The sequence below is a fragment of the Terrapene carolina genome, unplaced genomic scaffold (assembly GCF_002925995.2).
Source record: "Terrapene carolina triunguis isolate 2854851 unplaced genomic scaffold, T_m_triunguis-2.0 Scaffold90, whole genome shotgun sequence".
NCBI classification, from domain to species: domain Eukaryota; kingdom Metazoa; phylum Chordata; order Testudines; family Emydidae; genus Terrapene; species Terrapene triunguis.
The window spans coordinates 3,685,987-3,713,954 of record NW_020664441.1 but is presented as its reverse complement, the minus strand read 5'-3'; the positions used below and the strand labels follow the sequence as shown (position 1 = coordinate 3,713,954).

Genomic DNA, 27,968 nt, shown 5'->3' with positions numbered 1-27,968 from the left:
GTTAGGGATGGGGTCAGAGGAGGGTTGAGAGCAAGGAGGAAAACAATAGGATGGGACAATCATTGGGAATAGGGTGGAGATGACATTGTGCTTAGGGTTGGATTATAGGTGAGTGTTAGGGTGCAGATGAAGCTGTTGCTTGGTTTTAGGGCATAGGGAAGCATTGGGGAAGGGTCAGGGTGATTAGGGTTGGGTTTCAGTGAAAGTGCTGGTTGGATTTCTTGTCTAGTTAAGGGATAGGATGTCGGCTGGGGCAAGAGTTAATATGTTGATGGTGGGAGGGAGTTGGAGGTGGGTTTAAGGGAATGTGAGGGTTAGATGATGTGTGGGATTGGCTGCAGGTTAGGGTATTGGTTGGCGTGGGATTGAGGTTGGAGTTAGGGTGAGATTAGGGTTGTGTTCGCATTTGGGGTGAGGGTTAGGACACTGGTTGCAGTTAGGATGTGGGCTGGACGGAATCAGGGTGAGGCTTAGGATTAGGCTTCAGGCGAGGGTTTGAACGACATCAAGGCATGAGCTTGGCTCAGGAGTAGGTTAGCATTAGGCTGTTGGTTGGGGTTGGCTGAGAGTTAAGTGTGAGCTGGGGTGTTGTGGTTACGGATTTAGGTATTGATAAGCATCAAAGGACATTAGGGCAGTGGCTGGGGTTAGGATGGGGGGAGTTAAGTTAGGTTGTAGGCAGGGGCTGGACTGTCAGTTGGGTTTAGGATGAAGGTCGGTGATCAGGTGGGGCTGGAGTTAGGGGGTTACCTGGGTTAGGTTTACACATCATGGTTGTCTCTGCATCTGCTTGTTACCCCTGAGCATGTTTCAGGCTGAGAGAGCAGGAAAGGCTGGAAGTGACCATGTGTGTGTGGGGGCCCCTGGAGTCTCTTGCTCTTAGAAATGAGAGGCTCATTTGTATAAATAATAAAGGCTTCCCGGCTGTGCAGAAAACGGCTTGTGAAATTAACCAGACAATGGCTGTGCTTTCCAGGGATTTTTCAGTTCTGAGGTAAGCTGTGTCGCGGAAGGCGAGAGGAAGAGAGATGGGAGAGAGATGTAGGGTCAGACATAGAGGGACGGGGAACAGAGAGAGGAATGACATAGAAGAGGAATGGACATACAGAGGGGAGAAAGAATGAGAGCTAGGCCTTGTCTAAACAGGAAAGTCACACCAGAGTAACTTTCCATAGATCAGGGAGAGTGAGACTCAACATACAGCTGGAGGACAAAACCATGATCACAAGAACATAAGAATGGCCATACTGGCCATTGGCCCACCTAGCCCAGTATAATGTCTGCAGACAATGGCCAGTGCCAGGTGCTTCAGAGGGAAAGAACAAAGCAGGGCAATTATCAAGTGAGCAATCCCCTGTTGTCCAGTGCCAGCTTCAGGCAGTCAGAGGTTTGGGGACACCCAGAGCATGGGGCTGCATCCCTGACCATCTTGGCTAATAGTCATTGATATACCTATCTTCCATTAGCTTCAGTGGCGTAGCCAGGTGTAGCGAAGCGGGGGAGCGATCACCTCTTTGGCGCCACCCGCTGTGGCGCTTTTACTGACGGGGCGGCGCTCCAGCTCTTTGGCGGCAGTTCGGTGGCGGGTCCTTCACTTGCTCTGCGGGTCTTTGGCGGCATTTCGGCGGCGGGTCCTTTGGTGCCGCCGAACACACCTGGAGCGAGTGAAGAACCCGCCGCCGAACTGCCGCCGAAGACCCGGAGCGCCACCCCGTCAGTAAAAGCGCCGCCGGGTGAGTAAAAATTAAAAAGGCACCAAGAAATTGAAAAGCGCCGCTTGTGCTCAGCGGGAGAGCAGCCGCTGCCTCACTCCCCCCCAGCTACGCTACTGATTAGCTGATCTAATTCTTTTTTGAATCCTGTTATACTTTTGGCCTTCACAACATCCCATGGCAACAAGTTCCACACATTGACTGTGAGTTGTGTGAACAAATGTTTCCTTATGTTTGTTTTAAACCTGCTGCCAATTAATTTCATTGGGTCACTTGCTTCTTGTGTTATGTGAAGAGGTTGGTAACACTTCCTTATTCACTTTCTCCACACCATTCATGATTTTATAGATCTCTATCATATCCCTCTTTAGTAATCTCTTTTCTAAACTGAACAATCCCAATCTTTTTAATCTCTCTTTGTATGGAAGCTGTTCCAGCCCCCTAATAATTCTTTTTGCCCTTGTCTGTACCTTTTCCATTTCTAATATATCTTTTTTTAGGTGGGACAACTAGACCTACACACTGTATTCAAGGTTGGGGGTACCATGGATTTATATCGTGGCATTATGATATTTTCTGCCTTATTATCTATCCCTTTCCTACTGGTTCCTAATATTATGTTGGTTTTTTTGACTGCTGCTGCACATTGAGCAGATGTTTTCACAGAACTATCCACGATGACTTCAAAATATCTTTCTTGAGTGGTAACAGCTAACTTAGACCCCATCATTTTGTATGTATATAGTTGGGATTATGTTTTCCAATGTGCGTTACTTTGCATTTAACAACATTTAATTTCTTCAGCCATTTTGTTGCCCAGTCAGCCAGTTTTGTGAGATCCCTTTGTAACTCTTCACAGTCTGCTTTGGACTTAACTATCTTGAGTAATGTTGTATTGTCTGCACACTTTGTCTCCTCACTGTTTACCCTTTTCCCCAGATCATTTGTGAATATGTTGAACAGCACTGGTCCCGGTAGATCCATGGGAGTCCCAGCTATTTACCTCTCTCCACTGTGAAAACTGATGATTTATTCCTACCCTTTGGTTCTTATCTTTTAACCAGTTACTGAACTATGAGAGGACCTTTCCACTTATTGCATGACTGCTTACTTTGCTTAAGAGCCTTTGGTGAGGGACCTTGTCAAAGGCTTTCCAAAAGTTCAAGTACACTATATCCAGTGGATCACCCTTGTCCACATGTTTGTTTACACCCTGAAAGCATTCTAATAGATTGGTGAGGCATGATTTCCCTCTACAAAAACCCATATTGACTCTCCCCAACATATAGTGTTCATCTATGGGTCTGATAATTCTGTTCTTTACTATAGTTTCAACCAATTTGCCTGGTAGAGAAGTTAGGCTTACCAGCCTGTAATTGCCAGGATTGCCTCTGAAGCCCTTTTTTAAAATTGCCATTACATTAGCTAAGTGATAGCTTACATACCACAGTTAGTCCTTGTGCAATTTCATATTTGAGTTCCTTCAGAACTCTTGGGTGGATACCATCTGGTCCTGGTGACTTATTACTGTTTAATTTATCAGTTTGACTATTTGATGATATAGTAGCAAGAGTTTTTGTTGAGTCTCTTAATATATTTACAAAGCAAGATTCTACGGCAGACTGCCCTGCAACATTAGAAATACAGGAACAAGTGAATTTCAAAATTGACCCTGGAGCAGAGCCAAGATAATCACAGATCACATATGAAAAATGATTAGTGACTGCCCAATGTTAATATAGAGAATACAACTTAATAAAGCAGGAGCAAAATGAAGCCATGTGGCAAAGCCCACTGGCATTGTTAAGAACAGATACCACTCAGAAATAATGGGACAGGAAGCCTCGTGTGCGCTTAGGTTAAGGAGACGGCTGCAAATACAGATGATCAAACAGGTGTATAACTTGTCTACAGAACAGGATGCAAAAGATATTAAAGAGTTTCATGAGCTGTTTAATGGACTGGGATGCATTTAAGGATATCATACGTCATGCTGATATAGATCCCAGTCTACCACCAAAAATACGTGCACCAAGTCAAGTCCCATTAGCACTGAGAGATAACATAAAAACTGAACTTGGCCAGATGGTTAGTTAGTCACTATTGGGCTAACAGTGTGGTCGCCATGTTACATTCTACATTTAAACACATTCAGGATTTCTACAGATCCAAAAGTTTTGGATAAGGCCACCAAACATGAATGCTTCCCCGGGAGGGCAGTTGAGGAGCTCATGTCTAGACTTCAAAATGTAATAATAATTCACTTTTGGAAGCAAGCCAAGCATTTTGGCAGGTCCAACTCGGCAGTGAAACTGCAAAACTCTGAACGTCCGACTTCCATTTTGGTAGACATATGTTCAAACAATGTCCTTTCAGCCTTGCCTTGTGTCCTGGATCTTGGGGGAACTGGATAGAGTGGAAGTATTAATCAATGATCTGCTAAGTTGGGTTGAAAATGAGCAACAAAATGTCAGGATGGGACACATTCTGCAGTGGGCCACAGTATTGGAGAGGAGAAATGCCAGATTGGGCTGAATGAGTTGTGTTATTTAGGACACATACTCAGTGACAAAGGAATTCAACTGGACCCAGGAAAGATGGAAGTGACTGGACAAATAGAAAGAGACAAGGAGGTCTTATATAGATTGATTGTTGGATTAGCATAGCTAAGCAAATTGATCCTTCATTTGTCGCAGTTAGGGGCTCTACTCAGAATGCTTTTGGAGGGCAGTTCAGAGTGGCACTGGGATGTAACTGGCAAGAGAAAAACCTTTGGGGAATTAAAAAATGTTGTCACAGAAGCACCGGTACTGAAATATTTTGAAATTAATAAAGAGCCTAAGATCTCAGCTGTCACCAACTCTCCTGGGACAGGAGCTGCCCTTCTGCCAGATGATCATCCAGTAGCAGATGCAGCCAAAGCATGGGCTAAAACCCAACAAATTATGCTCAATTGAAGTGGAAATGCTGCAATTGTGCATGATTGTGAGCTGTTTCATGAGTATGTTTATGGACAGAAACCTATTGAGGTTGAGAAAGACCATAAGCCATTAAAAGCGATTTTACCAAAACCATTGTGCAAAGCAATGTCCAGGCTTCAGACAGTGATTGTGAAATTGCAAAAGAATTCATTGAGTGTGAAATATAGACCCAGCAAGGAGCTTTTTATATTAGGCACACTTTTAAACTCCTATCAACAGTGAAAACAAGGAACTACAGGAAAAGAAGTTTGAAGTAATATGACCCATTCATTTCCAAAACAAAAGTTGACAAGTTCCAATGAGAAACACCAAATGACCCAACCTCATGAGAACAGAAGAGAAAAATTCTAGACGGATAGTCAATGGAAAAAGCCCAACCACCTTCAAGTATAAAAACTTATTGCAGCCAGAGATGGAATTGTTGCATCAGATGGCATTCTGTCCAAATGACATCATATCATAAGCATGAAATCACAAATGCAAAGCATCTTCCACAGTACTTATTTGGCTATCGAACCATGTAAGAATAGAGACCAAGATGCCCTATTGTAGCCAGGCATGAATGCTGCCATTAAAGAGAACATATCTGAGCTTGAAGGTGGTAATCAATACAGGAAACAGAATGCAAAAGAACTGAAACCATATGAGATTCCTGAAACTCCCTTGTCTAAAGTTGGTGCAGTTCTAGTTGAACTTAACAGGGAAAGATTACCTCTTATTGACTCCTACTTAATTATTTTTTAAATTGAACTGTTGCACAACACATCAATCATTGTAAACTGCACACCATAGGTTTCTAGATGAGTTAACAACAGAGGATGGTCCACAATTCAAGAGTGACTTCTTTCAGCAATTGTCTTGGATTCTCAGTTCAAGCACTTACCTTAGTCAAAGGGGTTAGCTGAAAAGTCAATACAATAGCAAAGGATGTGATTTCAGAAATCTCCTGACAGATCTAAGGGATCTGTACTTAGCACTGTTAGGATACCCCAACACACCTCTCAAAGTTTCATTAGAATAACTAGGTCAGAGACTCACAGGCAGAAGGACGGATGCTTCAGTGGCAGCACCTAAGGAGCTTTGTGAGCCAAAGACAGAAAATACTATGACAGGCTTCCCAACAGTGACCCCTATTGCAAGTGGAAGTGAACATTAGACTCTAAACAGAAAGCAGCCAGTAACGTACCAAAGCAACAGTTGCACCATCCACACCAATGTCATAACCATCCTAAGGGCCAATCTGACAGGAGGCATTTAAACAAAACCAAGGAGACACTGGCTCGCTGTTGATGTCCTCCCTTTAACACATCCAGAATGCTGTCAGCTCTTGAGGGCTGACAGAAGTAATGCATGCCCACTCAGTCACTGACAATGAAAAACACCAGGAGTAGCAAACACAGCTTTCCGGGGCAGATCTCCAGAGGGCTGGCTAAACAGGCCACCATAGAACAAGCCGTTCTGAGAAGAACACACAAAAAAATCAAAGGAAAAACTAATTCCCAACCATCCCTCCTCTATTACATTCTCCTTCCTCTTTCCCACTCTCAGCCCCAGAGACCTCATTCCATCCAGTCTCCTGACCCCCCTCGAAACTACTCTCATGCCTGCCCTCAATCTCTCACTCTCCCCAGCTCCTTCTCCTCACAATACCAACTGCATTGGTCTCCCCTACTATAAAAGCCCCAGCCTTGACCCCACCTCTCCCTTCTCTCCTTATATCCAAATACATTGGGCATGCAGATTACACCCACAGTTTTAAGCTCTTTCCTTCTCCATTTTAGACCCCCCTCCTACTGAAATAGCTCTCATCAAGATCTCTAACAACCTCTTTATCACCAAATTTCAGGACCTCCACTCCAGCTTCCTCTTTCTAGATCTATCAGCTGCCTTTGATATTGTCAGCTATTCTCGTCTTCTTATCTTATCATCCCTGGGCTTTTCTGACTCGGTCCTCTCCTGGTTCTCCTCCAATATTCAGATCACCCTGTCAGTGTCTCATTCAGTGGCTCCTCCCCCTCCTCTCTCCCTCTGCAGTGGCTCCTGGTTTTGTCCTTGATTCCCTCCTCTTCTCCCTTACCCCCTATCTCTGGATGATCTTAGCTACAAACAAGGCTTTACAACCATCTTGATGATGATGACGACTCACAACCTCTCTCTCTAACCCCGACCTGTCTCCATCCATCCTATCTTTCTGACATCTCCTTGTGGATGACCAGCCAGCAACTCAAACTTAACATGGCCTAATCAGGGCTCCTGATCTCCTTTCCTCACCCCTCCTTTTTCTATTATGGTGAACAACACAGCCATCCTCTCTGTCATTCATATTCGTAACTCCAGATTCTTCCAGGACTCAGGTTTCACCCTAGACCCACTTGTCCAGGCCATGTCTTAATCTTGCCACTTCTTCCCCTACAACATTTCAAAGGTCCAGCCTTTTCTCTCTGTACAGGCTGCCAAAGTTCTTGTTCAGACTTTTGTCCTCCTATACCTTGATTACTGTAATATCCTCTTGGACTCAATGCCTCCTGCCTTGCTCACCATCACATTAATCCAGAATGCTGCCAGTAGGCTCATCTTCCTGGCCAGTCGTTCTGACCTTCCTGCCCACTTCTGTGTCCATCACTGGCTCCCCTTTCTGCAAACACTAGGTTCTTGTCCTTACTGTTGTCCATCACTCAGCCTCACTCCACCTCTCCTATTGAATTTCTTATCACAAGGCTTATTCCTGCCTTTGCTCTGCCAATGATACCAATCTTGATGGTCTGAAAATCCATCCAACTCGAGTACATACTGTGACAAAGTTCCTCCTCTATCTTGGTGAGTCCTGCGCTTATTGGCGGATTTTCTTACCTCAGAGATTCACCATGTGGGTTGGGGAACAGTCCAGACACCTTCCCCTCTGGAAGAACCCACAGTCCAGGTCAATTGGGAGGTGTGGGGGGAACCCGGGCCCGCCCTCTACTCCGGGTTCCAGCCCAGGGCCCTGTGGACTGCAGCTGTCTATAGTGCCTCCTGTAACAGCTGCATGACAGCTACAACTCCCTGGGCTACTTCCCCCTGGCCTCCTCCAAACACCTTCCTTATTCTCACCACAGGACCTTCCTCCTGGTGTCTGATAACGCTTGTGCGCCTCAGTCTTCCAGCAGCACACCCTCTCATTCTCAGCTCCTTACACCTCTTGCTCCCAGCTCCTCACACTCGCACCACAAACTGAAGTGAGCTCCTTTTAAAACCCAGGTGCCCTGATTAGCCTGCCTTAATTGATTCTAGCAGCTTCTTCTTAATTGGCTCCAGGTGTCCTAATTAGCCTGCCTACCTTAACTGGTTCTAGCAGGTTCCTGATTACTCTAGTGCAGCCCCTTCTCTGGTCACTCAGGGAACAGAAAACTACTCATCCAGTGACCAGTGTATTTGCCCTCTACCAGACTCCTGTACCCCACTGGTCTGGGTCTGTCACAATACCTAGGACCTGGGATAGGGCTGTACTTGGGCAGCTATGTGGACATACCCTTTGTGTTACTTCTCTGTACAGCACCTAGCACAATGGAGCCCTGAAAGCTGACTGGAGTCCTGATTGGTGGTACTGCAACACAAATAATAAAGAGATGGCCATCTAAGAACATCAGAACGGCCCTACTGAGTCAGGCCAAAGGTCCATCTAGCCCAGTATCCTGTCTTCCAACAGTGGCCAGTGCCAGGTGCCCCAGAGGGAACAAGTAATCATTAAGTGATCCATCCCTTGTCCTTCATTCCCAGCTTCTGGTAAACAGAAGCTAGGGACACCATTCCTGCCCATCCTGGCTAATAGCCATTGATGGATCTATCCTCCATGAATTTATCTAGTTCTTTTTTGAACCCTGTTATGGTCTTGGCCTTCACAACATCCTCTGGTAAGGAGTTCCACAGGTTGACTGTGCGTTGTGTGAGGAAATGTGTGAAGTGTAGTAAACAACACTTCCTTATCTACTTTTTCTACACCAGTCATGATTTTATAGACCTCAATCATATCTCCCCTTAGCCATCTCTTTTCCAAGCTGAAAAGTCCCAGTCTTATTAATCTCTCCTCATATGGAAGCCGTTCCATTTTTGTTGCCCTTTTCTGAACCTTTTCCAATTCCAATATATCTTTTTTGAGATGGGGCGACCACATCTGCACACGGTATTCAAGATGCGGGTGTACCATGGATTTATACAGTGGCAACATGATATTTTCTGTCCTATTATCTATCCCTTTCTTAATTATTCCCAGCATTCTGTTCCCTTTTTTGACTGCCGCTGCAGAACTATCCGCAATGACTCCAAGATCTCCTTCTTGAGTGGTAACAGCAAATTTAGACCCCATCATTTTATATGTATAGTTGGGATTATGCTTTCCAATGTGCGCTACTTTGCATTTATCAACATTAAATTTCATCTGTCATTTTGTTGCCCAGTCACCCAGTTTTGAGAAATCCTTTTGTAGCTCTTCACAGTCTGCCTGGGTCTTAACTATCTTTAGTAATTTTGTATCATCTGCAAATTTTGTCACCTCCCTGTTTACCCCTTTTTCCAGATCATTTATGAATATGTTGAATAGGACTGGTCCCAGAACAGACCCCTGGGGGACACCACTATTTACCTCCATCCATTCTGAAAACTGACCATTTATATCTACCCTTTGTTTCCTATCTTTTAACCAGTTACCAATCCATGAGAGCACCTTCCCTCTTATCCCGTGGCAGCTTACTTTGTGTAAGAGCCTTTGGTGAGGGACCTTGTCAAAGGCTTTCTGAAAAATCTAAGTACACTATATCCACTGGATCTCCTTGGTCCACATGCTTGTTGACCCCCTCAAAGAATTCTAGTAGTTTGGTGAGGCATGATTTCCCTTTACTAAAACAATGTTGACTCTTCCTCAACAAATTATGTTCATCTATGTGTCTGACAATATTGTTCTTTATTATAGTTTCAACCAGTTTGCCCGGTACTGAAGTCAGGCTTACAGGCTTGTAATTAGAAGCCATGTAGGCTCAGAGAACGCATTTACTGACAGAAAGCGGAGTAGTCTTCTCATCTGTCTGGGGTTGAGCTATCTCCCCTGACCTCCAGGCGAGGTGTTTCTATGTGGAATGTTATAAATGGGCTAAATGTCTCTGTGATTGTTATTTTTGGCTGACATTTTATTTAATTTTCAACAAACAAAACATGGACTCACAGCTAGATGTAACAGCCACCACTGCAGTAACTGGCTACTGACCCTGTCATGTGACAGGAGAATTAACTCTTTGGAACCTTCACACAGGTCACACCACTCCGCTGTCCACCAACACCACACACACACATAGGGAATCCCCACAGATATCCCTCTGCCTCCTGTAGCTATGACACTCTTTGCAGGGAATCCCCTGTCCACCCCCCATGGCCATGAGGCCTCCCTGGGGGAATCCCTGCAAATATCACAATAGCTCTTAATTTCCTGGCTGTATGCTAGGATTGAGGAGTATTGGCAGAGCTGTGTGTATGGAGAGCCCAAGACTAGATTAGCTGGGGGCTACGGTTTTGGAACTGATGGGCACCAACACAGCTTGGGGGAGGTGGTTAGAAGTCCAGGGATAGGATAGCATGGGGGGGGGAGGTAGTTGAAATACAGAGGCATCGGCAGAGTTGTGTGTGTAGGGAGCCCAGGGCTGGGATAGCAGAGGGTTCCTCAGATCAGGACTGAAGGCAGTGGCATAGTTAGAATCATAGAATATCAGGGTTGGAAGGGACCTCAGGAAGTCATCTAGTCCAACCCCCTTGGCTCAAAGCAGGACCAATCCCCAGACAGATTTTTGCCCCAGATCCCTAAATGGCCCCCTCAAGGATTGAACTCACAACCCTGGGTTTAGCAGGCCAATGCTCAAACCACTGACCTATCCCTCCCCCAACATGTTCTAGTTGCAATTGCCCAGTATTGCATGATCATGCAGGGAGAGATTCTGGTAGAATCTGTGCATCTGCAGGGGCCAAATTCATCTCTCATATGTCTGGCCTTTGTAGGTTCAGATTGGGTGTAGTGAGGGTTGGGTTGGTTTTTTTGGTTTGGTTTGGGGTTTTTTTGCATTTTCTAGTTCCTATCGTCATATACAGTACATTCCTCTGTGCATGTGTGAGTGAGTGTGCAAGACTGAGTGAATGAATGTGTGGGTGTGAATTAGTGTCTGAGTGTGAGGTTACTCCATGCCCCTCCTTTCCCTCTTCTCCCCTGTGCCTCACGTCCCCCCCCTCTGTCTCGCACACACCCCCGTCGATACATTTGGAGCCCGCTCACACTGATTGTTTACATCCTGTCTCCTCTATATGTTTATAAATATATCAGAGCACGGGAGACTCCAGCGAGGCCTGTAATTAGCTGGGCCTGGATTTCCCATCACCGGCTCCAGCCAGGAGCATGATGGAAACAAACTTGTTTAACATGGGTGCGCAGGCCCCTAATTCCATCCAGACCCGTGAGCCTGGGGAAAGGCACTTCCCAGCTCTCGCTCTCTCTCCCCCCACTCCCCACACACACACTGAGAGACACAGACACAAACACACACAAACTGTGATTGAGACACATACAAGTGGCAGAGAGACACACACACACAAGCTGATTGAGACACACACCCACACACTGAGTCACAGATGCACATGCACACATTCATATGCCTTGCCTACACTACGATAATAAACCATTGCTGGCAATATTTCTCTTCCTCTGCAGCCTGCACCTCAACATTCAGAGACTTTGCCCTCATTCCCTTCCTCAGCATGGCCCATGCTCAATCCAAGCTGCTCATGTTTAACCTGCCCCTTGGGCAGATCCCAGGCCAGTGCCTGCAGCATCCCTTGATGGCCCTGAAACATATGGGCCAGGCCTGAACCCAGACAACGCTGCGGTAGATTCCCCTGCAAAGGTCAGAGTGGAGGGGAAAAGACAGTGATGATACCAAGGGAAAGGGAGCCGAGCAACCAGGCCAGCTCAGATCATGCCCCCATGCCATGAATCAATGGGATCCTCCTGAGAAAGGCTACCAGACTTCCCCAGCTAAGACTCACCAACTCTCTACCCATACCTAGCACCTGAGGAACTCAAATTGCTCACACACAGGGCCAAAGCCTCCCAGCTGCCCTGTGCCAAGTTCACTATCTTCACAGGGTGACACTGAGACCCAGAGAGGGGAGGAGACCTGCTCTAGGGCACAGTGAATAAATAGAACACAACCCAGCTGTTCTGACTCAAACATTAGGGCATATTCCCTGCTTCATATGCCAGCCTGAGGATGAGAGAGGAGGGGAGAAAACCATGCAGAGGAATTTAGCAAACAAGCCAACCACAGAAACCATTGTGTCCCCCATACCTCCTCTGCCAGCAGTAAACTAACCTGGCTATGTCTTCACTGCAGAATTAACCACAGTTATCTCCTCTGGAGTGAACTCCTCTTGAGTTAGCCTAGTTCAAGTGAGAACAGCTAGGTTGCAAAATAACATCCCAGTTGCAGAGTGGTCATGTTAGCAGCTGACAAGTTGGACTAACTCGAGTGTAACCTAGACTCCCTGACTGGTCAGGCCGCTTAAGCTGAAAGCACCACCAAACTCAGTGAAGCACTTTTGTGTGTGGATGGGACTTGAGTTAACTCTGCAGTGAAGACAGGATCCTCCTATATGTGAAGAGAAGCTCACAATACACCACAAACCAATTCCTAAAGTGGCTTGAGTTAATGAGGCACAAAGAACCCTGTGATATATCACAGAAATCCTAGTGCCAAACATGTGTAACTGCCGTGCCAATGTGGACATGGCTACCCAGGAATGGGGCGAGTGCAGCTCTGCGGTGTGGACAAATGCAAGTGGGCTTGGCAAACCCAGACCCAGGTACACCCTGCAGTGTAGACATAACCCTAGTATCCCCTAATCTCCATGCTGCTAGCGGCAAAGCTAAGCCAAGTGTTTCAGACAGTAAGTACAGGAAATATTTGCCTCTGTGTGTGTGTGCGCATAAACATGTGAGTGTATGTCAACGTGTGCTTGTGTGAGCATGCGAGTATGCACATGTGAAGATGTACATCCATGAGCAGGGGAGTGTGTCTGGACATTCAGGTGTGTGTGCGTGCTTGTGTGTGAATGCATGCAAGCATCTGCACTCACGTGAGTACATGTGCACATGCATGAGCATGCAAATGTGACCGTGTGTGCTCATGTTAGTGTGTGCACATGCATGAGTGGGGAGACGTCAGCCCGTGTGGTCATGTGAGCGTGTGTGTACATACATAAGTGTATGAGTGGGAACATGCCAGCGTGTGTGCATGGATAAGAATGCAAGGGGGAGCATGTCAGCATGTATGCACATGCATGAGTGTATGAGTGGGAGTATGTCAGCATGTGCGCATGAATGAGCATGCAAATGTGAGCATGTGAGCACAAGCATGTGCATTGTGAGTTGGGACCATGTGCGTATTGCAAGCAGGTATATGTGGGCATGGGCATGTCAGCATGTGTGCTTATGCGAGTGTGTGTGCAGGCCTGAGCTTGCAAGTGGCAGCATGTCAGTGTGTATGCTCATGTCAGTGTGTTGTACGTGCATGAGCGTGCGAGTGAGAGCATGTCAGCATGTGTGCTCAGGCAACCATGTTGTGCAGACATATAAGATGTGCCTGTCTGGATTAGCCCACCTGCCCGTGCAGCTGGAACCCAGACTCTAACAGTGGTCAGGACCTGCGCTCTCTAAGCCATTTCTCAAGCATTTCCCCTAGTTAGACCCTTCACAAAATGTCCTTTTTTTCTCTCTGATGGTTCATTGGGCTGGCTCTGTCCCTGCCGTGTGCCTCTACTCACTCACCCATAGCCAGTTCGCAAACCAGTCTTGCTGTTGATTTCAGTGGGGACAGGTCAGGCCTGGGATGGGTAGGTTCCTCCTTGAGCAAACTTAGTGTCTGGTTGTCAACCTCAGTGCAGCTGCCCTGGGGATAGCAAGGGAGCAAGCACTAGTGTGGTCAGGGCTCCAGCTTCTCCAGGTCAGTGTCCTGAAGCCATGCACCTGCATGCGTGCGCACGGCATGCACACACACAGACCTTGGTGACATAGTGCTAAAATGTCAGAGCCCTGCCTACACTAGCACTTGCATGGGTGCTGAATAACTGCAGAAGCAAACTGTAGTTTCTGTTTGTGCTGTTGCAGATCCCGCCTCGCATGCAGATTGGAGTTGGTGTGTTTCCATCTGTTTGCCTGTGTTTATATTGGCATAGGTGTATGTGTGAGTAAGAGAGTTTGCCAGTGCGTGCACCTCTGTGTGTGCGTGTATACATACATACATACATACATAAATAAATAAATGGAGATATCCTATCTCCTAGAACTGGAAGGGACCTTGAAAGGTCATCGAGTCCAGCCCCCTGCCTTCACTAGCAGGACCAAAGAGTATGTCAAAGAGTTTTCCTGTGTGTGTATATAGAGGATGTGTGTAGGGGAGTTTGCATGGGTGTGTGTGTGTGCCGGTGTATGTACATGTGTGTGCCAGTGTGTGTGTCTGCAGCTCTCTCTGTGTGTGCATGTGTGTATGAGAGAAAAATTGCCTTGTGAGTGTAGGTGCAAGTACAGTGGGGAAGGGTTTTAATTTATGAAAAAATGTGCCATTTAGCAGGGAATAAATCCTCCCCAAAGCCAGTCCCACAAGGAGAGCCCTTTGCATTTCCCTTTGGAGACTTTTTTTGGTTTGTGGCTAATGCAGCCCAGATGTGCGCAGGGGCTGTGCCCTCGCAGTGCCTGCCAAATAGGAGCTGGGTACATCGGTTCCTGTCAGGATCCAAGTGTTTCTGATGAGTGACAAAGCTGAGGGGCTTTGAAGCTCTGAGCTTCACAGCTCATTCTAGGACTCATTCCCTTCTCTTCTCCCCAAAGACAGAAAATCCAACTTCCCCCAGCATCATGTACTTGGGGAGACAGAATGGGATGGGGACCAGGTTGGATTTTGCTAGACAGTTGCCCTTCTCCATCTCCCCTTCCTCTGTACATTGTTCTTCTTCCATTTCTCAGCTTGTCTGTCCCTCCTTAATCCGCTCAGAGATTTTCGTTGTTCCGCACTCTTGGCCAAGAAACAGCCCTTGCCAGCTCCAGATCAGACAGACAGACAACATGTTTCTGGGGATTGTGCATGGAGAATTCAGATTTCTAGTCCTCAGAGATCTGAAGGGCAAATCCTGCCCTGGGGTTTCATTCTGTCTCTGTCTGTCCATACAGCGATAGGTTCGGTAAGTCTTTCTGTCCTCACACTTTCTGGCCCTTCTCCCTCACTTTCCCCACTATGCCCTTCCTGACTCACTCCAGCACCTCCAGTCTGGAACAAAAAATGAACACAAATTTTTTTGTTTTTCAAATAACTGACTCTATCCAAAGGAGGAGAATCTCACCTCATCCTGTGCACCAAACCTAACAGCATAATTGTCAAAAGAGCGAGTCCAGGAAAGTCAAGATTTTGACCTTTTAAGGGTTGTTTTTACAATTTTATTTTATTTTAATGGCAACCTCTTTCCCAGAGAGCTTGCAGTGTAGTCTGCAAAACACAAAACCCCTACTGCTTATACAAATTACACCCTCCATGCTCTGGGGCTGTTCCTTTCCTTGAAAACATTTTTTGCTCCCTCACAAAGGGACTTTTCTAACTAGGTTTCAAATGTTAAAACTCCAAAGATTAACAAACAAACAAAAAGTCATTCACAACCAAGAAAAGCTCTGGAGAATTTTGAAGGGGGAGTGCATGCCTTCCAAAGAAGGGTATTTCCTCAGTGTCCCTGAAACCTAGCTTCAATATCCATTAAAAAATGCAGTCTATTTTAGCAACTAAACCCTTTCTCTTTTTTTGGTGTAAGTGCTTAAATCAAGCCATAGGAAGAAAAAAAAATTTTCTGCTCTAAGTCCTGGTGACTTTCATTTTCCTCTTCTCTCGGTCAGTCCTGGATTTTAATTCCCCGTGCTAAGCGGCATTTCCCCCACAGTAATCACAAACATGCATGGAAAAGACAGAACGAGAGAAAGCAAAGAAAAAAAAGGGGGGGAAAGTCTTAAATCAATCACAAAGCCAGACAGACGTTTTAATCAAATCAAATTAGAATCAGCAGCAGTTCAGAAAAGAAAAACACGACACGCACAGCAAGACCCCCGCCCCTACACCCCCATCCCCTGCCAAAATAGTAGAGACGCTTCGGTCTTACCTGAAATCTCCCCAGAAACATATAGCATAGTAGACTCAGATTGTGGGGTTGGGGTGGGGGAAGGAAGGCTGCAGAATTTGTTCAATAGAAAACAAACTTTTTGATTAGTTATTACTCTAAACCCAAAGCCCCAAGCGAATGGCGAAGCCTCACTTTCTCCCTGATCGTTCTGCCCTGTGTCTCTCTCTCTCTCCCTCTCTTTTTCCTCTTCCCTATTTGTTTTGGTTTGTGTTTGCTTGGGTGTTAGGTGGAAAAAGCTGTCTCGGATATTTTTTTTGGTGTGTGTGTGTGTGTGCGCAAAGTTTTAAACATGCTCTCTCGCTCTCTCCCCCTTTCCACCTCCCTTGATTTGCTCTTTTGATTGGTGTCCAGGAATGCAAGAATAAAAAAAATTGCATACACCCTCTCTCCAAGGTGCTTTGTTTTTTTTTTTTTTTTTTAAATTCAAGTGTTAAGCAGAACCAGGTTGCTTTCAAGAATGTATTTGATGCAGTTGTACACAAGAGCAGGCTCCATTCATTTTTCTCTTTTTCCCCTCCTCCCCCCCCTTGGCTCTTCAGCTTTGGGCAAAGGTAGGGAGCTATGGAACTAAAGGGCGACGTGCTTTTCTGAAAGCAAGAGGAGGAGGAAAAAAAGAGACATTTTAAAAATATATCTTAGAGGGTAGGGGGGAATGCCACCCCTTTCACACACACCCCAGATCTTTGGATGTTGCAAACCTTTTGTTAGTGGCATTGAGTGGAAAGAGATTGCGAAAAATTAAAGAGTGTTTCCCAAAGAGTTGTGGGTGGAGGGCGCGCTGGGTGGGGAGGGGAGATGGGACGCAGCAGGCAAGGAGGAGGGGGAGGGCTGGCTTCCCTTTGGAGAAGGGGAGGTTGGGAAAGGTGCAGAGGTCTCCCTACCTGCTCTGAAATCCATTTGGTAAAGCCAAAGCTACACTCAGGACTTGCAGCCCTTCAAGGTAGGTTTGTGATTTAGTGCTTCCTTTCTCCAAGGGGGCTGCACAGAGTCTGCGGTCCTTTATTTTTGGCCAGGATTAATAATCCCATTTGCCAATCCCACTCATTTAGGGTTTGGTTTGGGTTGGTGTGTGGTTTTCTTTCTTTTTTATGAGGATATTCTTTAGCCCTCTTTTTTTTTTTCTGTCGTGTAAAGCTTTAACCACAAGCTGAAACACCAGTCCCTGGGGGGGGGGGGGGGGGGGTGCAAAGGGGGGAGAGGAGGAGAGGTAGAGGCAGATTGGTTATTCTTTTTTCTACAAAAGAAAGTTTTAGTAGGAGGGGGTGAGGTAAGTATGCGGTGCCACCCTGTGTCAGAAACGTCGGAGTGTCAGAGAGATGAGGGGGGGCGGTGAGTGAGAGAGAAGGGCACAGTTAGAGAAAGATGGAGAGAGAGAGAGAAAGAAGGAAAGATACAGACAGATGGAAAGAAAGAAGGAAAGAGACAGAGAGAAATATACATAGACAACAGAAAGAAGGGAAAAAGGAAGGAGATAGATAGATAGATATTGGACAGCAGCTGTCTCCGTCTCTCCTCTCCTTTCTATAATGTTCAGCCCCTCTCTCCTCTTTCTCTCTCTTCCTCACATTCCAGAATTTTTTTTTTTTAAGTTTTGCCCATAAGAAAAAACCCTACAAGTCCAAAGGCAGCCCTCTGCCCTTGCCCCAGCTCAAATGCCAGATGCGGGACTTGGAAAAGTTATACTGGTTCATTCATTTTTTTTCCCCCTTTCTGCTGACCTTTCATGGGAAACCAAATACAGTTGATTGTTGATTTTTTTTTAATTGTTTTCTCTAAACAAGAGAGAAAGGAAGCCGCGTGCAGTGGTTTAGTCATCAGCAGGTGACTAACCCTGCTAAGCATTTCACCAGGCGACAGACACCAGAATGGGATGGATGGGGGTGAGTGCAAATATTTTGATGAAAGGAGAGTTCTGGGGTTTCTGGGAGGTTGAATTCTGAGTTTCCCCCCTCCCCCCTCACTAAAGTTCACACATTTTCTATTTTTCATTCTTTCTTTCTTTCTCCCTTTGTGTGTGTGTGGGGGGGGGGGGTTAGATTTGTGATTCATTAATCAGCAAAAGGCATCATAGCCCCATTTCAACACAAGACCTTTCAACTGCATATTGTGACTCAGCACTAGGCTCCAACTTTTTACAAAGTTAGATGCAGAGGCAGCTTTCCCATCTGCTTGGTGGTATCTTTCAAAATAAATGTGTCTGCTTTCAAAATTTGAAATATTTAATAATTAAAAATATTTTGCTAAATCTAAATGCAGCAGAATAAATATTTCCTCCCTAAAACAGGTGACCAATGTCCAAAAAGACGTCATCCCTTCCTCCAGGAATATTTTATGTACAATAAATACTTATGTAACACACACCTTATATATATACACACACAATGTAAATTTAAATGCATTTAAAAGTCTAATAGGTTCAGCAGACATTTATAGTCATCATTCTGTTTCTCCCTTGTTTTGCATCTACACATATATTTGTGTGTGCACAAGAACTACATAATGATATGGGACCAATCCTGCAGTACTTCCTCTGGCAAAATTCCCATTCACCAGTTTGCAAAATACATACAAAACTCATTACAGTATTGTGTAGCACTGGTGTCCAAATTCAGTGAGTTTTCCCTCTCTGAACAACTGCTCTAGTGAATGACAAAAAGCTTCAAGATCTGTGTAAAAACTCAGTTTTGTTTGGTTTTAGAAGTCTGGTTTAATATAGATGTGTGACTTTTTTTCTTAAAAGATTTACAAACAAGAATATTTCTTTTTTGCATAGTGCAACAGCTAAAAAAAGAGTTTGTTTTTAAATTAGCTTCATTTATGGGACAAGCTTTGCTCTTGGTGTCTCTCTAAACTAGATGAGAACTTTGGAAATAAACTTTGCATTTAAAATAAACTATCAAATGTTATTAAACTTGGTTTGTTGGGGATATGGGAAAAGCAAAAAAAGCAAAAATAAAAAACAGACAAAAAATCCCAAACCCTGTTTATTCACATTAGTAAATATTTACATTTTTTTTTTCAAACAAGAAAAGCAGGGAGAGCTTTTTGTTCTGTAGAACAAAATACAATCAATGGATTCAAAATTATTTTCATTTGTGAACCATACTTGTTGCTGTTGTTGTTAAAACTTTACTAGTATTTATACTTTGTGGAAAAGAAAAAAATCTATTACAATCCTTTTAACTGGGGGGGGGGGGAGAGAGAAATGCATTCATTTTTGCAAGTTTTCTCTTAATGCTTTGTGTAAAACAAAGGCACTTACGGACACAACTTGTCTTAGATTTTTAAACAGTGCCTGAAGCTCCTAAAAAATAGTTTAAAATACAACCATGGTTTTAAAAGCTCCCAATATCGCAACATTTTTGTTTGAAAGTTCTTCAACTATTTTTTCTCTTTGGTGGTACTCACCATAAGAGTGTGAATAACTTAAGTTTTCTGCGATTTCTTAAACAGCAGTTCTGCTATCATTTACAACTTGTTATGTATAATCATTTATATACATGTGTGTATATTGATTTATGTAACAAATACACAAACAGATTTAAATGAGCCTATATGGCAATACATACAATGATATTAATATCTACAACACAAATACTGACATATTTATGTACACTTCTGTATTTCTTTTTAGATAAACACAATTCTAAGTGTGTAATATGTACACATACACCCCCAATATCCTTATTCCACCCCATGTTTTTATTAGATACACAATATCTGACTGTAGGGAAATGTAGGTTACAGGCTGGTTAAAATGGGGGATTGTTTCCTTTGCAACGTTAACAGGCAAAATGTGAGCCCAGAATGCACGTCTCAAATTGTGTTTGTTTCATTCTCAATCCAAGGGAATGCCTTTTTTTTAAAAAACTGCTCAGAGCTGGCAGGCGGGAATGGAGCAGTGCAATATGCCACCAGGAAAGCTTTGGAGACCCACTGATATTGCTGAGCAATTAGAGACAAGGAAATTCTTTTCTTGGCTTTGGAAAACTGGGGGTTTACCCTTCCGCAGAGGGACATTGCACAACACTAGCTTTCAGCATTCATGCCTGCCAGCCACAGGTAACAAGAGACAGAGGGAGGGGAGTGGGAAGAAAAAGAAAAGAAAAGAGTAGGTGCCTCTTTGTAAGGTTCCCCAACTCCACGCTTTTCTTCAGGACTGAGTCACACTCTATACCCCTGTAATACCCGGGGAGGTGGTGGAATCCCCAGTAACCTAGAACAAGATCTCTGAATGTGGGACAGACTGGGGGGGGGGGGGGAGAATCCCTTTATTTCTCATTTTCTGTCATTCAGATGAAGGGACAGAGGGACAAACAGAGCAAGGGCTGAAGAACAAACGTTGAAAGCTAGAAGCAATCCCTTCCTCAGGCACAGACTGACTGAATTGGGGTCTTTTTGCTTTTACCAAAAGGAACTGCTTCCCAGTTCCAGTCAAACAGACCCTGCCACGATTGCAGCCCTGAGACAGAGCAAGAGAAGCTCACTGGATTAGCTTAATAAAATATCTTCTCATCCCAATAAAGCTACTGATACCGATAGTAACTTTGTCCTTCCTGGAGCCTCTTCCCCTCCTTCACTCAACATAGGGAAAAGTCCCTCCCTGGGAGATGTGGTATCACAGTACCAGAGCTTGGGAAGTGGGGTCACCCTCAGCTCCTCTCACTTTGCTCTGGCTAGTATAACCTGCTGTAAGGATGTCCCAGTTTATATTCGGGGGGGGGCGGGGGGGGGGGAAGAGGCTCAGTCCCAAGTCTCTAGGTGAGGGGCAGCACTGTGGGGGAAGCTCTCTCAACCCCTACCCCTGCCTGGCTATTTCCTTTATACCCCAACCTTCACTGCATCAGGGACCCCATCCCACCCCAGACATTCCCCCCACCTTGGGGACCATCTCCTCTGGATGCTCCCATCTTCACTATTTAAGCACCATGGATGCTCAACCAGTCCAGTGTAGTTCCTTGTGCATGTCAATATGGGACAGTCCCCCCAACGGTATATATCTGCCTGGCCTTCTTAGTGGTGCTGCAGAGTATTTGGCCTCCCCTTCCAGCAGGCTGGTAGGGAAGCCCCCTACAGCTAACAGCTGGGGAAAGAAGCACTTAAGTCTCCTGTGTCCAGAGGTCACCATGGTGCAGTCGTAATCTTAGGGAGCTGAAACACCCGAGCCAAAGGTCAGGTAGCTGACTGCAGTCTTGGTGCCTTGGGTGCAAGAGCTAGGCAGGAGACTAAGGGTATAGATACTCTGCAACTGGGAGCGTGCTTGCCAGTGCGGGCAGATAGATGTTCTAGCTCTGCTCGAGCTAGTCCGCTGAAAATACTAGCGTGGCCATGGCAGCACAGGCGGCTGCTCAGGCTAGCCACCCCGGAGAATGTACCCAGGGGATCGGGTGGGTTTGTACTCAGGTGGCTAGCCCGAGCTACCACCCATGAATCTGTGGCCACACTACTATATTTAGTGTAATAGCTCAAGCAGAGCTAGTACGTGACTGTCTACCCGCGCTGGAAAGCATGCTCCCAGTTACAGTGTAGCTATACCCTAAAAGGGGTCCTCCCCAGGCTTCCTCGGCACCACATGGGGCTGATGCTGCTGTGTTTTGCAGGGAAAGGGCTCTGGGCTGGAGAAGCTGGGGCTCACAATAAACTGCCTCCCCTTGGCTGGGTGGGAAGTGGTGGCTGATGGGGTAGCCATGGGGGGGGCTCGGTTCCCTGAGCCCAATCAAGTGTCATCCTGACCCTTGTCTGTGCGGCTGCCTGGAGCAGTGGTGGGGCTGTTAGAGAGAAGGGGAGAGGAAAGCCCTTCCTCACCCAGGGAGAGAGCTTCCCACTCCTCCCCAAGCAGTCCCAGGTGCTGTCTGGATCCTCCCCATTTTGGGGGTGTTTACAAGGAAAGCTGGGTCTGGGCAGGTTCCAGCCAGGACATGGCTATTGGCACTGAGGCTTTGCTTGGCAGGGTCTGGGATGAGCAACAGGTTTGAGATGGGGGCCAGCTGGCCCCATCTGTCATACTAGGCCTCTCAGCAGCCTTGGAGCTGGTGGGCTGGAGCTGCCCTGCAGACAAGAGCTGATGGAAGGGTCACCCCTCCAAAGCCCCACCCATCTTCTGGGCTCTTTGTGTATCCCAGAGGGCTCTTGGGCAGATTGTATCTAAGAATAGGGTAGAGCGTCCCTGGTATGTGGCTCACGTGGGTGATACTTGGATGCCCCATGGCCCTGGCTGCTTCAGACTCTGTCTGGGAGAGACTGTTGGGTAGCACTGCTGGTGGCAGGTTTCAAGGCTGCTCCCTTCCCTTCCACCAGATCAGAGGCAGGAAGCTGGGCTTAGAACCTTCATGTCACTTCTCACTGGGTTTTCTCCACAGAGAGCCCTTGGAGCTGCTCGGCTAACTTGGAGTCTGTAAAGCTCATTCCCTGTTGTTCCCTCCCACCTGGCAGACAGCACTCCCCTCATACCGGTGCAGCAGCAGATTCCCCCTGCTGCCCTGGGCTCCTTACAATTCCCCCTCAGGAGGCATTACAATGGAACTTGTGTAGAAGCCTCCCTTGATCACTCTTCCTGACTCTCTCCTCACTTGGGAACATCACAGGTAGATTCTTCAATTGTGAAGCACCTTGGGAGACAATTTGTACCCAAAACACTATACAGTAAGTTCAATGGCTCAGGGATGGCCTCAGGCCCTGCCCATGAGTTCCAGACCAGCCATGAAGATGGCGCTTATATGCCATGCTGATGGTTGTTTTAGAGAGAGACAGCACAAGAACCAGGAGTGCAATGGCTATATCAGGCCCTGCATGTGGGTTCTAGGCCGGCCATGAGCTGCTCTTAATGCAGATGGAATGTCTACAGGCCCTCCATGGAGTGGCTCAGTCCAGCCATGGTGATGGGGCTCACAGAATCAGGGATGAGAGCCATGTGACAACAGGCAGTCCCCAGAGAATGTGTGTCTGAGCAGCCTGCTCCCAGTCTAGCCTGCCTCCTCTGCTTGGCGGCCGCATTGTTTAGGACATTGGTCGTCTCCATGGCACTGGGCTGGGACGTCCTCTGCGTGGGAGGGGATACTCACAGAGCCAAGGGCTCCACCTGGCCAGCTTGGCTCAGTGGGTAACGCACGCCCTGGCAGGCTGCCAAGCTCTCCTATCCCCTTGGCAGGCGAGCTGAGCTCCTCTTGCCCACCCCGCAGGCGCCCCGCTCCTGGGTGACGTCACAGGAAGCATCGTGGGAGGCTGACCTCACTTTCTGCAGAGCATGAGTTGCACATTCGCCCTCCAGCGGAGCCACCAGCCAGCCAAGCCTCCCACTTGCTGACCTTTCCATTGGACTCGCTCCCATCCCTGCTCATTCCACCTTCCCTCCCCTTCCCACTGACCCCCCCACTCTCCTGTCTAGACTGTGCCCATCTCTCCTTCCTTCTCATCAATTCCCCACGCCACCTACCCATCTCTTCTGCCTTCTCATCAGCCCCTCTTTCCTCTCTGCTTTGGGTGATAGTTGAATACCCCAGAGCTCCTTCCATGGCGTTATCCCAGCCCTGCAGGAGTGAAAGTTGAGTCCATAGGTCCCCTTGGAGATGGGAATCAGAGAAAGAAGAATGGCCTCACAGTGAGACACGTAGGGACATGTGGGACAGCAGTCTACAGATCCCCTACCCCTGAGACCAGAGAGCAGGACACTGGAACCTCTGCAGAGGGGAGATTTGGAACTCTGGTGACCCTTCAATTTCCTACTTTAAATCCTCCCGAAGCCTCTAAAATGCATCCCTCCCGCCCCCAAAGTGAGAACCTGGGGCTGGGATCTCAGGGGCCCAGCCTGCAGCTCTGTCCCCTCCCACTTCCAAGGGGATTCCAGGTGACTCTGCTGGGAGCCAGCCAGGGGATTTCTCCACACACAGAGCAGACACTTGGCTTCCCCATTTCTCAGTGCAGTGATAAGCACCTGTCACCCCCTGCTGGGCAAAACACGAAATGCAATAGTTTGCCAGAACCGAAAGACCAGCTGTGTCTGTCTCTCAAAACAAAGCCTACAGAAAATAAGTAAAGATCTATATGGACCGGCTGCTGTGTTGGTCAGGACAGTCTCTGCAGGGAGTCAGTGGTTCTGGAGTGTATGTGACTTGACCCTGAGTGAGTGTGTATGGGGGGGTGGGCAGTGATGGCTGAGTCTGTGAAAGGGTGGGGTGGGGGAGCAGTACTGGAGAGTGAGGGGTGACCTTGTTTGAGTGTGGAGACGCAGTACTGGGGAGCAGTAGTACAGGGGTTGTCCTGTGAGAGTATGGTCAATGGTGCTTGGGGGGGAGCTGAATGTGGGAGGATCAGTGCTGTGGAGCAGGGGGTGCTGACCCTGCATGAATGTGGATAGGGGAGAAGTGCTGGGGAGCAGGGGGTGCTGACCCTGTGTAATTGCACGGCGGGGGAGGGCTGTGCTGGGGAATAGGCAGGACTGACCCTGTGTGAATGAAGAGTGGGGGAGCAGTTGATGGTGGCGCTTGGGAGAGCTGACCCTGTGTGAGTGGGTTGGTTGGTTGGGAGGGCCATACTATGATGAGACTGACCTTGTGTGGGTGTGGGAGTCTCCCCCAGAGGGGGTTATAGACTCTCCCTGACCTAACTTAAGGGCTCCACAGACTCAAGCCCCCCCCACTCCTCGCCTAGTGTTAGCCTCCCCTGTGTCTAGTCAGTGCAGGATCTGGGAGGTCAAGGAGAGAGGAGGGGAGGGGTACACATGGCTTTGGACACTGCAGAGGTGTGTGCATCACGATCCCAGCCAGCTGTGTCCTATCCACAGCTCCATAAAACTCTGAGCCCCGAGGCCAGAGATCCTCATGGGGATGCTCGCTCCATAGGAGCCCGGTTGCTGTTCAAGAGCTGGAACGGACACTCTAAACACCAAATCTGGTTCTTCTCCTTCTCTTGGGAGGAAAAGAGGCTGTGCCAAGAGCCTCTTCCAGGGGCCACTAATGTCCAGTTCCAGTTCTTCTCCTCCTTCTGAAGGCTAAACCCAGATCCCATTGCAGGGGCACAGGGATGCAGTTCTGGTTCTTCACCTCTCTGCAGGACTGCACCCAGAGCCCATTCTATGGTGGGCACAGAAATCCCATATGTAACACGTTTGGTGGGTCTGAACCCAGTCCCCAACATCCACAGTCCTAATGGGCACCACCTAATGGGCTCCCAGCAGAGAAGCCAAGGAGTTACTGTGCCAGAGAGTTATTGAACTAGTTCAGGGACGGTGGGGACTTGGCCCTCCAGCTTCCCTGGCTGTACCTGTTCTAGGGGATTCAGAGAGGGCTCTGGACTTCGGGGTTCTCACCTCAACCTGTCATCCCCTCCATTCCCCCACCCTCCACCCCAAACTAAGCAACACACCCTAAACATATTAACCAGAGAGAGATGGGGAAAAGAAAGGAAAGGAGATGGGAGAGAAAGGAGGGGCAATGCCTCAGACACATGTTTATGCCTCAAGGGGCTGTGGGATTTATTGCAAGTGAAGTAGTATTAAGCATAAGGCCGCTAGGTTGTCTTAAATTAAGATCATCTCAGCATCTCTCTTCTGGCTCTAGAGGGGGTTAATCCTGTGGTTCTCTTGCTTAAATCAGGATCAGGGCTCCATTTCATGAGAATGCACAGACATCACAAACACAGAATAAAGGATGGTCCCTACGCCAAAGAGCTCCAATCATTATTAAAAGCCAACACAACAACTGAACATGATGGATGCTAGGAGGATAGTAATGAGGGACTGTTGCAGTTACCAAGCCTGACAACAGGCAGGTCCCACATCAGGTATTTTTTTGTTAGAATTCCCTATCAAACTAGATCCCTTGGACTCCCTCAAGGCTCCCTCCCAGGAACACGTGATCCTGGGCTTGCTGCCCATTATTTTTGGAGCATTTTATTTATTTTTCCTTTCTGTACAGACTCTCTACACCATGGCCCTTTACCCAGCATCATTAGTTCCCATCTCTTTAGCCCCCTCAAACCGTGGGCCAGTCCCTCAAGGTGTGTAATTCCCATATCTTTGCTGCTACACAGGGGGCCAGGATGGGTTCCAGAAGCATAGGGAATCCACTGATCTGTTATGGAATGCCTGCTTTGATGTCCCCACCTGTGAGGATACCAATGGGGCCTGCCCGCTACTTAACTCCCTACTTAGGCTACCTGTCACTGGGGACTTCCTTATTGCTATTGATCTTTTGTGTGAAAGGTGCTCAGATACGACAACAGTGATGGACAGCAAGGCAAAACTCTAATATAGCAAACTAGACATCTCCACCATCCAGGAGTCAATCTCCCAACCCTACAGAAGCACTCCCAGAGTCTGGAAACGCTGAAACCTGAGGGGCTGCTCAGCTAAAAGGAACCTTCACGTAGAGCTGCTGAGAGGGGGTATGGGACTACCAGGGCCCCAGAAGCCTGGCATCACAGAAAGGAGGGGACAGAGGTCAGCTCCATTACCAGTTGCAGTTAGCAGCAAGAAGTACCTCTGGCATAACAGTCTCTTTGTGCTGCACAGAACGCCCGTTGGAGGTAACAGTCAGAGCTCCCGTTTCTCAGGGAAACAAAACTTCCTGTTAGCCCCATAGACTCAGCACAGTGACAGGAGAGGGAACCAGAGGCTAGTCTGGCTCATACATCACCAGTAGGACAGTTAGATGAGCCAAGTGCTCTTGGTTACACTTGGGCAATCTAATTAAGGCAATGGGGTTAGGGCTGTGTGGGCAGGACCCAAAGGTGAGGAGGGGGAGGGGGAGGGGGAGGGGAATGTGGCTGCACATTGCTCAGCTGAGGGTGTGACCCAAAGGTCACAGGATAGTTTGGGTGGGGACTGCACAGAAGTCAGGATATAGCCTGCCGAATCATTCTTGCTGGTGATGCTACAAGGCAGGGAAGACCTTAGCATGGCTCCCAGCTCCTGGGGAGTTTGAGGCATTTGTATCATTGAGATGATGAGTACAGGGCCCCACAAGGTCGGTTTGACAGTCACTCACCAGAACAGAGCTGCGCAGTGAGTCATCGTTCCCCTGTGCTGTGATTGGGAGGCTGCGAGGTCCTGCTCAGCTGGGGCACAAGGATGGAGCTTCAGCCTCTGACAGAAGATCCCAAGCTGGGAAGGGGCTAGGAAAGCCCTTGCAAAGGCTCCTCCTGGCCCCTTTGCTTCTTGTCCTCATCCTCTACACGAGCAGCTTGTGCCCAGATGAGATGCCAGATGAGCTGCCACCTGGATCATGTGCCACAAAGAGGCAGACTGTGGTTGCCCATGAAGACCACAGCTTCCAGCAAACCTGGGGTAGCAAGTTTGGGACCTGGGGAGGGAACCTGAGCCAAAAGTCTCCAAGAGGAGAATAATGGCAGCTGGGGGGAGGGAAAGAGTTCGGGCTCAGGGGAGGAGACTCTGGGGGTGGGGGGAAGGTGTGTGTTTGAGTGGAGACCAGAGAGACAGCCTAGGCCTCAGGGGGTGGGATATCGCTGAGATAGGGCAGGGAAAGGCACCTGAGCCTAGTGGGGTGTGTTTCCGGGCTTCGGAGTGGGAGGGGCAGGACTGGACCTGAGCTGGGGGAGGGGCCAGGAGCCTGCGCGGGGGAGGGGGTTCTGAGGGGCACTCTGGGGAGTAGGGGAGGGAGCCTAGGTCGGGGATTGGTCCTGCTTTAAGCAGGGGTTGGACTAGATGACCTCCTGAGGTCCCTTCCAACCCTGATAGTCTATGAGCCCCGGGCAGTCCCCGGCACGCTACCGCCTACATTCGAGGCCCCATTGTCTGATAGTTCTGTCCCTCTGCCGTCCCAGCCAATCAGCGTCATTCGGCTCCTCCAATGGCAGGAGGGGACGAGCCCACCCGACGAAGCGGCCTGGGTGACGCGGGGACAGACAGAACAAGGCTCCGCCCAAGGAGCTCACGTGCTCGCTAACCTGGCCAGCGCGGCTCCTCTCTGGAGACTTTGTCACGTGAAGAGAAGAATTCCCCCTCCACATGACCCGTGAGCCAATAGGACGGGCTAAGAGGCGAGGCCGAGGCCGGGCTCGGCCAATGGGAAGAAGGCCGGGGGGAGGGGAGGTG

General features: G+C 47.7%; 1 protein-coding gene across 1 annotated transcript in view; it reads right to left on the bottom strand.

Annotated features, from left to right (window-relative positions):
- CLCF1 (cardiotrophin like cytokine factor 1) overlaps positions 1-16,051 on the bottom strand; it is a 37,019-nt gene extending 20,968 nt beyond the window's left edge. The window contains exon 1 of the mRNA XM_024220025.3: positions 15,899-16,051. Within this exon, the coding sequence (XP_024075793.1) occupies positions 15,899-15,926 (28 nt within the window). The 5' untranslated portion in view covers positions 15,927-16,051. The remainder of the gene's footprint in view (positions 1-15,898) is intronic.
- Between the last annotated feature and the right edge of the window lie 11,917 nt (positions 16,052-27,968).